The following is a 13297-nucleotide window of genomic DNA, read 5'->3' on the forward strand; positions in this document are numbered from 1 at the left end:
AAAAGTAATAAGAATGAAGCGTTATACTCTGCCTATATCGGTAAAGCTAGGGATTTCACTCAAGGGCTCATTTTATGTTAGCATTTTTTAGCCTTGATATTGATGGTGGTAGTGTTTTTCTGAAGTTTAATTTCTGTTTCAGTATTGAAGAATGTCGCAATATAATCATGCAGTTTGGTGTTCGGGAGGTTACAGCTGGCCAGGTAGCAAGGGTTTTGGGAATGATGGCTCGAACTCATTCAGGATTAACAGATGGAATTCCATTGCAGGTAAGTGTAGAAATCAGCTATTTTAAAACAACATGAATGAAATGCACTCCTTCCCTTCCCTATTTATTAAATTACATTATGATTGGTTATTCTGCCAATCAGAGCTGAGCACATTAAGTAGTTTGGTTAATTTAATTCAAACTTTACTTCCACAGAGTATCTCTGCTCCTGGCAGTGGGATTTGGAGTGATGGAAAAGATAAAAGTGATGGCGCACAGGCACACACATGGAATGTAGAAGTCTTGATTGATGTTCTCAAAGAGCTGGTAAATACATGTAATCATGATTTTATATTCATGCTGTTAGTATGATGTAGCCCACTGAAAGTAAATTTTTTTAATTTTTTTATTTTATTGATTTTTTACAGAGAGTAAGGGAGAGGGATAAAGAGTTAGAAACATCGATGAGAGAGAAACATCGATCAGCTGCCTCCTGCACACTCCCTATTGGGGATGTGCCCGCAACCAAGGTACATGCCCTTGACCGGAATCGAACCTGGGGACCTTGAGTCCGCAGGCCGACGCTCTATCCACTGAGCCAAACCGGTTAGGGCCAGAAAGTAAATTTTAATGAATAAAATGCCCAGCTGAATGAGTGCAACAATGTATTTTATAAACTTAAAAAAAAAAGTTTTTATTGATTTTTAGAGAGAGGAAGATAGAAACATCAAGAGATAGAAACATCTATGAGAAACATTAACATTGATCAGCTGCTTCCTGCACGCCTCCCACTGGGGATCAAGGCCACAACCCTGGCATGTGCACTGACCAGGAATCGAACCCGTGACCTCTTGGTGCATGGGATGAAATAAAATAGAAAAAGAAAAAAGTTTTCATGGCTTAACAGGAGTTATTTTAGGGCAAAACTAAACAGACTGTGATGCTTTAATTGGAGATTTTAAATACAAAATGTGCATAGCCTTTTTTCTTTCAAGCATAAAATATACTTAGTACTTTAGTGCAGTGTTTGGTAAATTATGTTCTATACACTCGTTTCCTTTGCTTTGTGTTTCTTTAAGGAGTCTCAAGCTTTTTTTGAATTCCTTTTCATACAACATTTTTTGAATGTAATTTTATGTCACTTTGATATAAATAATCTAGACTTTTCCTGATGCACACATTGGTAGGCTTTTAGGGGAAATCCTTAGTTAATGAAGAATGGGGTTTGTTACAATGTATTTATTTATTTATTTATTAAAATATATTTTTTATTGGTTTTTTACAGAGAGGAAGGGAGAGGGATAGAGAGTTAGAAACATCGATGAGAGAGAAACATTGATCAGCTGCCTCCTGCACACTCCCCACTGGGGATGTGCCTGCAACCAAGGCACATGCCCTTGACCGGAATCGTACCTGGGACCCTTGAGTCCGCAGGCTGATGCTCTATCCACTGAGTCAAACCGGTTATGGCACAATCTATTTATTTTTGCATCTTTGTTCCAAGGTAGTAGAATCTTGATATAAAGAAAAGACATTGAGTGAAGAGTTACTTATTTGCCATACTGGGATGGGCGTGTTCATTGGACTTAAGTAGGGGAAGAGAGTTCCGTTTGTGTACTCATATGGTCAGAAGTATGTCATGAACTGCATGGTTAGAGTACCCTGCTAGTAGAGACAGTTTAGTTTAAATATTAAGAATTTACCTTTCTAATTCTCATTGGAAATGTCAGAAAGATTTAGATGATTTTGAGTTTATAATTGGAACATCTTGATTGAATTTCAGATTCAATTTGGCTTTTTGGATAAAGCATCTAATATGAAATACGTACACTTTTGTTCATTCAAATTTGAAATTTTTTTCTATTTAGAACCCGGCTTTGAATTTCAAGGAAGTAACTTATGAACTGGATCATCCTGGATTTCAAATTCGTGACAGTAAAGGACTTCATAATGTGGTTTATGGCATTCAAAGGGGTTTGGGTATGGATGTGTTCCCAGTAGACCTCATATATAGACCTTGGAAAAACGCAGAAGGCCAGGTAAATGAATGGTGATTAGCTATAGAAGGGGAACAAACTAATGACCTATTTCTTTTCATATATTGATTTTTAGAGTGAGAGGAGAGAGATAGAGACATTGATTTGTTCCACTTATTTATGCATTCATTGGTTGATTCTTCTATATTTACATTTTATTTATTTATTTTATTTCAGAGAGGAAAGGAGAAAGAGAGAGATAGAAACATCAATAATGAGAGAGAATCATTGATCAGCTGCCTCCTGCATGCCCCCCTACTGGGGATTGAGCCTGCACCCCCAACATGTGCTCTGACCAGGAATCCAACCATGACCTTCTGATTTAGGTTGACACTCAATCACTGAACCACACTGGCTGGGCCATTGGTTGATTCTTGTATGTTTCTTGACCGGGGATTTTTTTAAAAAAAAAATCTTTATTGTTGAAAGTATTATGTATTTCCACCCTTTCCCCCCATTGACCCCCTCTAGCCCGACCCAGGCCCTCACTGCCCCGTTGTCTGTGTCCACGGGCCATGCATATATGCATACAAGGTCCTTGGTTGATTACTTCCCACCCACCCTCCCAAGATTCCACACTCTGTTCCATGCTTCCATGTCTCTGGATACACTCCATTTATCAGTTTATTTTGTTACTTAGATTCCACATATGAGTGAGATCATGTGACTGACTTATTTCACTTAACATGATACTCTCCAGCTGACCTGGGATTGAACCCTCAACCTTGGTGTACTGGGAAATGACATTTCTTATATAGTGCCATCTATCCATTGGTTAAAATATTTTTTTAACGTGGAGTTTTGCATGGCTCAGAAAAGCAGAGACTCATAAATTTGAAGGAACCTTATAATTAAGGGTAGCCTAATGTTTCAGATTTTTATAGCATTCACTATTATTTATGGTGGTAAGGACTTTTTTCTCTTGTTCCAGCTCTCCTTTATTCAGCATTCCCTTATAAATCCAGAGATCTTCTGTTTTGCTGACTATCCCTGTCATACTGTTGTCATTGATATTCTGAAAGCACCACCGGAGGATGACAATCGAGAAATTGCCACTTGGTAAGTAATCATCTCACTTTTCTTGAAAGGGTTACTTCTACTTTTTTGAAAAATGAAATTAGTAGTGAGCAACTACATAGTTAAAAGGTTTCAATGTAACAGTATTTTTAATGAGCCTAGTTATCTTAAATTTTTATAGAGGGTGATAAATATACTTTTAGTTTTGTATCAGGAGATAGATACATCTCTTGTAAGGGCTGCCATTAGTTTCTGAAACTATTAAATATTGGAAGGAGGTTCGTAAGTCTCCCTTAGTGTTTTAGATCCCTGTCTTGTCTGTAGATTTGCTTTCTATTAAGAGTAGCTCAAGAAGGCCAACCCATCAAATCTAGTATTTTCAGCAAAAGTATCTATTTTCTCTGAGTTCCAATTTTAAGTTTCTGAGGGAGAATATGCCTCTGGCCTAGTAGGTTTCTCCTGGAATTCAAACCACTTCTCTTCGGGGATGTGAGGTAAGGATGGTGAAAGTACCTTCATTACTGTTGAGAGTCACACATGGCTGTATGAAGGGAGTGTGTATGGGCTGGATTGGTCCCCAAAGGCATCTAGTTCATAATGTTTCTTTGTTAATTTGGATTGCCTTTTAAATTAGTCTGATAGAATAGCAGCATATATTTTTCAGGTGAACAGCACCAATATAAATATTTTTCAAATATTAAACGATGACAACAACTTGGTTTTATCCTGATAGCTGGTATCACTTGTTTGTAAAGTGAATTTTGTTTATCCAGATTTTCATTGATGGAGTATTTTACTTCCATTCTTGTTAGGAAGAGCTTGGATTTGGTTGAATCTCTACTGAGGCTCGCAGAGGTGGGACAATATGAGCAAGTCAAACAGCTCTTTAGCTTCCCTATCAAACACTGTCCAGACATGCTGGTAATGGCCTTACTACAAATCAACAGCTCCTGGCACAGCTTGCGCCATGAACTCATCTCTACTCTGATGCCAATTTTCCTTGGAAACCATCCTAACTCAGCTATTATTTTGCACTATGCATGGCATGGGCAGGTAAGACATGACCATTTCTTCATTGGATGATGTTCAGTGTGAAAAATTGTCAATCTTAGCTGGGCATTTGGAATAGTGCCTGTCAGTGTTCTTCAGGATTGCTATTTAACTCTCCTTTTCTTTTCTTAGGGACAGTCTCCCTCTATCCGCCAACTTATCATGCATGCAATGGCAGAATGGTACATGCGAGGAGAGCATTATGACCAGGCCAAATTGTCTCGAATACTTGATGTGGCCCAGGACTTGAAGGTGAGCTTGGAGGGACAGAATAACACTTTTATTTATTAATTATAAAAATTAACATTTTTTAATATAACATGCCTTATGAAGAATTCATATGTAACTAGCTTTTAGCTAGAATGAGTTGAGATACGAATTTTGTCTTGTAAGTAGAAAGGGATTGGAAGCAGAGTGGTTGTTTTTGTTTTTTAAATATATTTGATTTCAGAGAGGAAGGGAGAGGGAGGGAGGGAGGGAGAAACATCAGTGATGGGAGAGAATCATTCATCGGCTGCCCCCTGCACTGGGGATTGAGTCCACAACCAGGGCATGTGCCCTGACTGGGAATTCAACCATGACAATCCTGGTTCATAATCTGATGCTCAATCGCTGTACCATGCCAGCTGGGCAGCAGAGTGGTTTTAATGTGAAAATACCTAATTTAAGTGGCAAAATTAATTTATATTGGATTGAATTTTGTTTAGTCTTTCAATGATATTTGCAAATCGATTTTATTTTAAAGGAAGTCATAATTGACCTTTTCATATGTAATCTGGGAGATATAATTTTTGGAAAAGCTGCTTGGGTTTCAACCCTTTTGCAAATTTCATTAGCATTGACAGGACCTTTTGAGAAATAGTCTGACTCTTGATGTCTTTTGATAACTAAAGACATAGTATTAGTTGTTAATAGTTCTGCTACGGTTCAAATAAGCCCGAGTTTAGATTTTTTTAAACTGGGTTGGGTTTATTTTTCATTTTTTTTGTCTTGTTCTTCTTTAGATTTAGTTATTTGAAAAAGCATAGGGTAAAGCTTATTTTGAAGGTAAAGTCCGGTTGAAATGTTCACCTTATTTTAAGTAGGGACTAATGTTTCTATTGTGGGATTAACCTGTTTAAAACATTATGGCCAAGAAAATGTTAGCAGTATGTTTTATTTAGACTTATTTGTGAAATTAAAAGCAGGCAACAGAAAATAGGACAGACAGATAGAAAATTACTTAATTGTTTGACTTACGGTTTCTAATATTTTTCTTTAGGCCTTGTCAATGCTGCTAAATGGTACTCCATTTGCCTTTGTTATTGACCTTGCTGCACTTGCTTCACGTCGTGAATACCTCAAACTTGACAAGTGGCTCACAGATAAAATTCGAGAGCATGGAGTAAGGATTTGTCCATTTATTACTAATTTTAAATATTGATGGCTAAAATAGCTGAAGAAAAATAATTATATAAATGGCAATTAAGATGTTATTCTGGATTTTAGTTATAGTGCTTAGTCTTTAATCTGAAATCAATTTATTTTTAATCCAAAAGCAATTAAGATCACTTTCAAATACACTGAGAGACTTTTCTCTTTCTCAGGAGCCTTTTATCCAGGCATGCATGACTTTTTTAAAGAGGCGGTGTCCTTCTATTTTGGGTGGACTTGCCCCAGAGAAAGATCAGCCCAAAAGTGCTCAACTTCCTCCGGAAACTCTGGCAACAATGTTGGCCTGTTTACAAGCTTGTGCAGGGTAAGAAGAGCATGCTTGAAAATGACCATTCAATGTTGGGATTGGATTATATGGGTAATTGTTGATTTGGGGAAGAAAGGTTGAATGATTAAAAGCAATGGCATTTCAGATAATCCAATACGTTTAAAATTTAAAGTATTGTACTACATAAAATACATACTCCGTTTTTTTTTTTCATATATGGTGTGTAATAGGGTTCCTGTTACATTGTTTTACATGTGAATATTTGTCCCAATACCATTTGTTGAAAAAGCTGGTCTTTCCCTTTTTTTAAAAAAAAAATAAATATATATTTTTATTGATTTCCAAGAGGAAGGGTGAGGGGGAGAGAACCATCAGCGATGAGAGAGAATCATTGGTTGGCTGCCTCCTGCATGCCCTTTACTGGGGATCAAGCCTGGAACCCTCAGCCTGCATGTCAACACTCTATCCACTGAGCCAAACAGGCTAGGGCTGGTCTCTCCCTTTTGAATTGTCTTAATAAGGATAAAAAGAAAATCAGTTGGCCTGTAATGTATATGTTTATTTCTGGACTCCTATTTCTATTCCATTGATCTATATGTCTGTCCTTATGCCAGTATCACAGTTTTGATTACTATAACTTTTTAGTAATTTTTGAACTTGGGATGTATGACTCTTCCAACTTTGTTCTTTTTCAAGATTGTTTTGTCTATTTTGGGTCCCTTGTTCTTTCATATGAATTTTAGGATCAGCTTGTCAACTTTTGTAAAGAAACAGGAAAGAAGCCCATTGGTATTTTGATAATGATTGTGTCAAACAAATCTTTTGATTATGTTAAATATGTAATCTTAATATCAAGACTTCTAATTCATGAATCTGGGATATTTATCCATTTACTTAAGTCTCTAATTTCTTTCAGTGATGTTTTGTTACTTTTATTACATAAGTCTTGCACTAGTTAAGTTTTTTATATGTCATGTCATCTGTGAATGGAGACAGTTTTATTTCTTCTTTTCTCATCTGGATGCCTTTTCTTTTTCTTGCCTAATTTCTCTAGCATGAACCTTCAGTCTATTGTTGATTAGAAGTAGAAAGTAGATATCCTTGTCTTTTGATTTTAGGAGGAAAGTATCCATATTTCACCATTAAGTATGTTCTTATCATGGATGTCCTTCAGGTAGAGTTTTCCTTACTGTCTAGTTCTAGTTCTTTGGGTAGTTTATCACGAAAGCATTTTTATCTTATCCTTCTACCTGCATCAATTAAGATGATCGTGTGGTTTTTGTTTTTCATTCTATTGATGTGTAATGTTAATTAATTTTGGAATGTAACAAAAACCTTGTATTCCTGGGCTAAATATCACTTTGTCTTTCCGTGGAAATCTTTAGTAAAAGATGAAAGATTTATCTTTATATATGCTTTTTATATGTTGCTGAATTCAACTTGCTCTAGTATTTGGTGAGCATTTTTATTCTAGACTAGAGGCCCGGTGCACAAAATTTATGCACTCAGGACGTCCCTTAGCCCGGCCTACGCCCTCTCACAGTCTGGGAGTCCTCAGGGGATGTCTGACTGATGACTTAGGCCCACATTCAGACATCCTTAGCACTGTTGTGGAGGCAGGAGAGGCTCCTGCCACAGCGGCTGCACTTGCTGGGCAGCTGTGAGCCCGGCTTCTGGCTGAGCTGCACTGCCCCTGTGGGAGCGCACTGACCACTGGGGGGCAGCTCCTGCGTTGAGCATCTGCCCCCTGGTGGTCAGTGCATGTCATAGTGACCAGTCGTTCCGCCATTTAGTCAATTTGCATATTAGCCTTTTATTATATAAAATTCCTAAGGGATATTGTTCTATAGTTTTCTTTTGTCTTCTTTGTCTGATTTTGATATCAGGGTAATACTGGCCTTATACAATTACTTCATAAGTGTTCTAAAATTTGTGGGAAAGCTTGCTGTTCGTTCTTTCAGTGTTTCATAGAATTCAGCGGTGAAGCCATCTGGTCCTGTGCTTTTTCTTAGGGTTCATTTTTTTTATTACCAATTCAATATATTTACTTGGTATAGGTCTATTCAGACTTTCTATTTCTTTTTGTCAGTTTTGGTAGTTTGTGTCTTTCTACGAATTGTCCATTTCATCTAGGTTATCTGATGTGTTAGCATAAAATTGTTTTATATTATATCCTTATAGCCTCATTTCCATAAGGTTCATAGTAGTAATGTCCTCTTAATTTTAATAATTTGTGTGTCTCTCTCAGTCAATTTTGTTGACTTAGAAAAAACCAACTTTGGTTGTTAAGCTGTTTTGGGTTAGTTTGAACTTTAAAAATTGTTAAAATGGAAAGTTAGGTTCTTAGGGATTTTTTTAATGTGCTAATTTTTAAAAATATATATGTTTTTATTGATTCAGAGAGGAAGGGAGAGGGGAGAGAGAGAGAGATAGAAACATCAGTGATGAATCATTGACCAGCTGCCTCCTGCATGCCCCCTACTGGGGATCAAGCCCGAAACCCAGGCATGTGCCTTTGACCCGGGACCCTTCTGTCCGCAGGCTCTATCCATTGAGCCAAACCGGCTAGGGCAGTGGTTGGCAAACTCATTAGTCAACAGAGCCAAATATCAACAGTACAACGATTGAAATTTCTTTTGAGAGCCAAATTTTTTAAACTTAAACTATATAGGTAGGTACATTGTTATTAGCTTAATTAGGGTACTCCTAAGCTGGCCTTTGCTAAAAACGTCCTCAATCTGATTGAGATACGTTTGCTGAGGTCAACCCCTTCCAACTCTCCCATCCATACTCGTCTTGTATACTTGTTTTGTCTATCTCCTTTCCAAATAACCGACTTCTGCGCATGGGCCACGAAGTTTCAATCGCACTGTACGTGCGCACCCGCACGTGGTATTTTGTGGAAGAGCCACACTCAAGGTGCCAAAGAGCCGCATGTGGCTCGCGAGCCGCGGTTTGCCAACCACTGGGCTAGGGCAGTGGTCACCAACTGGTGGTCCGTGAGGTCTGAAGGGTTGGCGACCACTGGGCTAGGGCTACTTTTACTTCCTAATGCCAGAAGTAAGATTCTGAATTTAGGAGGAAAGATCTAAGACAGTATCAAGTTTGTATAGAGTTTATGATTGCGAAGTGTTCCACAGTTTTATGAGGCAATAACACCCTAAGACAGGAAGGTGGGTTTTTCTGTTAAACATTTTTCCTAGAACTTGATATTTTAGGAGTCAGTCAATTTTATATGTGCTTGCCAAATGTAGTTACCGATTACCTTTATGGTATTTTTAGCTGTATTTAAATAAATGTGTGATCTTTTGACTATGGGGATCTTGTATAAAAATTATTTGCTTTGATATTTCCAGGTTTGCGCATAATTTTTGACAAAGTGGTTGAGAATATGGATTGTTTCTTGGAATATTTAACATATATTGGTTGTACTGTGTACAAGGTTTAGTTTCAGAGATGTAAATTAGACTTGCAAGAGAAAACCAATTGTTAGGAAATCCTAGTCATTAATGACAGGTGGAAAGACATAAGATGTACTGGAAATTTAACCACGTGTTCTAGCAAATTTTTTTCATTAAGGTGTTCTGGGGGATAACAAGTGATCTTTCTCACTTTTCTTTTCTCTTTAGGAGTGTTTCTCAGGAATTATCAGAAACCATCCTCACCATGGTAGCCAATTGCAGCAATGTCATGAATAAGGCCAGACAACCGCCACCTGGAGTTATGCCAAAAGGACGCCCTCCCAGTGCTAGCAGCTTAGATGCCATTTCTCCTGTTCAGGTAAATGAATTCTACAATTGGTATATCCGCATTTGTTTGTAGACTTGGAATAGAATAAACTTCTACATCATCATTAACAAAGGAAAATTTGAATTTATCACATTTTAGTTAACTGCATGTCTAACGTACATTACATTTTAAAGGAGGTCCATAAATAGGCATTGTATTTGGGAATATATTTTGATCATGAAATAGAACATGACTCTGAGAGGAAAGATACAAAATAACTTACGTAGGTAAATGATAAAGGCTTCTTTTTAAAATAAGAATAACTTAGACTTGAGAAATAAGCACTGCCTTTGAACCTGATGTGTCTTGTTTGTAGCTTCTCGGGCCAAGCAACAGTGCTAGAGCATAAGGACTTGTTATAACTGGGGCTCTTCAGCTCTCAACTGAACTGCTCTTTTAAAAACAAGGTACATTTAAGTTACTCCCTGACACCAACCACCCCCTTCTCTCTGGGAGCAACACATTCCGCTTCTGTTTTCAGCTGCATTGAATGGCAGATTGGGGTTTAAGAAAAGGAAGAACATTTAGTGATTCTTCAGTGGCCATTTTCTGAAAGGCATTTGGTGTATCATTTTCTGTAGTCATGAAGATCTGAAATAATGCCACAAACTAAGAAGCTTGGAAGTGCAGCTATAAAATATTGCTTAAAAGATTGGTGAATAGCATACCTTGTTTTTGTTGTTTTGTTTGTGTTTTAAAATTAAACTAAAGCTAATCTTCTCCAACCCCCAAGATTTTCAAATTTTGACTAGATTTGCTTGTTTTGACTGGATGATTTCTGCTTTCTAATGCTTTTATTGTGTTGCAAGTTAAATATGTCAGAGAAATTCTTTTTGTTTTAAAGGGGCTTATTGGAAATTGTAAGGACCTAATGTAATAACTGTCCTGTGTCACTACTAAATGCTTACTTAGTATTACAACTACAGGGCAGTTCATCTTAAAGGTTTTTGAACTTTTGTAGCCCTCATATTATGGCTTTGGTACTGTGGCGGGGCTTACTCTTTTACTGTATTCCATCTCTAATAGTAAGAAAAAAGACGGGCATACTTGACTTGATTTTGGGATTCAAGTATCATCACAATTGTGGGAGTTTTGTGGTTTACTTATTAAGCATACAACTGTTGCTAAAGATTGCTTTACTTGTGTCCTATATTTATCATTGCCTGAGGTATGTTTAATACATTTTTATAATGTTTTTCTTTAGATTGACCCTCTTGCTGGAATGGCATCTCTTAGTATAGGTGGTTCAGCTGCCCCTCACACCCAGAGTATGCAGGGTTTTCCTCCAAATTTGGGTTCTGCATTCAGTACCCCTCAGTCACCAGCAAAAGCATTTCCACCCCTTTCTACTCCAAATCAAACAACTGCATTCAGTGGTATCGGAGGACTTTCATCACAGCTTCCAGGTAAGGGGTGGGTGAGGACGCAAGTTATCTATAATATTCACTGTGTGTTAGTTTGTGGTAAGGGTTTGGAGTGACTTGTGATAAGGAAAACCGCTTGAATTATAAAAGTTGGCTTCAACATCCATAGTTGGGAAGAGAAAAACATTATACTATTATAATATTCATTTGAATTGCAGTTAATATATTTTAGTTGTAAAGTTAGTTGAATTCAGTGAGGATTCTGTATTACCAAATGTTAGTATAAATAGTGACAAATGTTTATAGGACACATTTTAGAGGACTTAGGCTTAGATCAAGAACTCACAGCTTTATGAATTACGCAAGGTTGGCTTAATCAAGATAGAAAATATTTCACACATCAGATTCAGGTGTATGTTCTGCTTTCTTTTACTTAACCTACCTTGAAAATTATAGTAAACTAGAGGCCCGATGCATGAAATTCGTGCAAGAGTTGGCCTGCCTTCCCCCCGGGTGCCGGCACCGGCTTCCCTGTGGCACCTGGGACCAACTTCCTCCGGGAGGTTGTGTGGAAGGACTTCTGGTCTAATTAGCATATTACGCTTTTATTATTATAGATTCTACAACTTGTTTAAGCTTTTAAAATTCTTAGTCTTTTAACTTTATATTGAAGTAAATGTTACATTTTTTCCCCTTCTTGGACCCACTTGTTTCTTTTCAGCTGTCTTCACCTTTTATCTTTCAGACTATAAGTTTAGAGTATTAAAACCTAAGGACTGAAATGTAATGATTGTAACCTAGTTAACACTGCTGCTATATGGTTCTAGCCCTGATTGTTCTTTCATTTAAAGCAAATTTACTCTATTTAGTAAGGCCTTAGCAAAGTCCTAGTTATTAGAATAATTTTGTTTGCTAGAGTTGTGGGAAATAAAGAAGTCCTGACGTATGCTAACTTAGCATGAAATTCTTCAGTTGTAATCATTGAGGAAAGTAAGTCAGTTCTTATTTTGGCTACCTTATATCTCATATCACATATGAGAGCATATAGTTAAAATTTTGCATTTTAATATGTTACCAAGAATATAAAGAAACGAATAATTCTAAACGCTAACTAAATTTTGGCAGTCTGTTTTTGTCTACTTTTACTAGTTTGGATTCTCTACAAAATTAAATAGACATTGTAAGATAATTAACAAAGACCTTGTTTTTTAAATAACTTATATCTTTGATGTAAGTAAAGTCAAGAACATGAGTAATGATAAGACTTCTGGCTGCTTCGTTCTTTCTAGTAGGTGGTCTTGGCACAGGCAGCCTGACTGGTATAGGAACTGGGGCGCTTGGACTCCCTGCAGTGAATAACGATCCTTTTGTACAGAGGAAACTGGGCACCTCTGGACTGAACCAGCCTACATTCCAGCAGAGTAAGATGAAACCTTGTAAGTGGTAGTGTTGTCTGTGATTGTGAAGTGTGACTGAAGAACATAAACTTTTATCTTATGTCCAATTTGTTGTCTATAGTTATATGGACAAAAACATTGACTTAAGATATTTAGAGCAATATGTTGATGTACTTCTTAGATCAGTAGGAGCAAATTCACGAATTTGAGTTACTATAATGAAAATTTGATGTATCATTCTACCTTTGATCTGGATTGTCAGACAAAGTGAGGGTTAGCCTCCTTAGGGGTATTATCCTTAAAGTATGATGAATAATAAAGAGAAAAGTAAAATCTTATACTTAGATTTGACTAATATACTTATCCTAAGTTTTTTTGGTGTTTTTTTTGGTTGGTTGTTTTATTGATTTCACAGAGAGGAAGGGAGAGGGAGAGAGACATAGAAACATCAAGGATGAAAGAGATTGATTGGCTGCCCCCTGCACAACCCTACTGGGGATTGAGCCTGCACGCAGGCATGTGCCCTGACCGGAAATCGAACCATGACCTCCTGGTTCATGAGTTGATGGTCAACCACTGAGTCACACTGGCCGGGCAAGGTGGTGGTGTTTTTTTAACTAATCAAGAGCAGCCAGGAGGTTTTATTATTTCTATTTTAGCTTGGCAGTTTATAAAATAATTATTTTAATTCATTTTAAGGTTATCACTTTATGACATGTATATAACCTTATTAT

At 37.1% G+C, this 13297-nt stretch overlaps 1 protein-coding gene across 7 annotated transcripts in view; it reads left to right on the forward strand.

The window, feature by feature from the left end:
* The window catches only part of CNOT1 (CCR4-NOT transcription complex, subunit 1), a 70320-nt gene that overhangs the window by 24556 nt on the left and 32467 nt on the right, over nt 1-13297 (forward strand). For 3 of the 7 annotated variants that reach the window (XR_001363526.1, XM_005873493.2, XM_005873495.2), the window contains exons 9-19: nt 143-269; nt 425-535; nt 2077-2247; nt 3176-3303; nt 4074-4314; nt 4444-4563; nt 5573-5695; nt 5898-6049; nt 9643-9793; nt 11007-11208; nt 12456-12602. Coding sequence is in view for 6 of the 7 variants with exons in the window: in XM_005873493.2 (XP_005873555.1) it covers nt 143-269; nt 425-535; nt 2077-2247; nt 3176-3303; nt 4074-4314; nt 4444-4563; nt 5573-5695; nt 5898-6049; nt 9643-9793; nt 11007-11208; nt 12456-12602 (1673 nt within the window). In the remaining variant the exon portion in view is untranslated. The remainder of the gene's footprint in view (nt 1-142; nt 270-424; nt 536-2076; nt 2248-3175; nt 3304-4073; nt 4315-4443; nt 4564-5572; nt 5696-5897; nt 6050-9642; nt 9794-11006; nt 11209-12455; nt 12603-13297) is intronic. The other 4 variants (XM_014545531.1, XM_005873497.2, XM_005873494.2 and 1 more) reach the window with 2 other exon arrangements.

The sequence above is a fragment of the Myotis brandtii genome, unplaced genomic scaffold (assembly GCF_000412655.1).
Source record: "Myotis brandtii unplaced genomic scaffold, ASM41265v1 scaffold411, whole genome shotgun sequence".
NCBI classification, from domain to species: domain Eukaryota; kingdom Metazoa; phylum Chordata; class Mammalia; order Chiroptera; family Vespertilionidae; genus Myotis; species Myotis brandtii.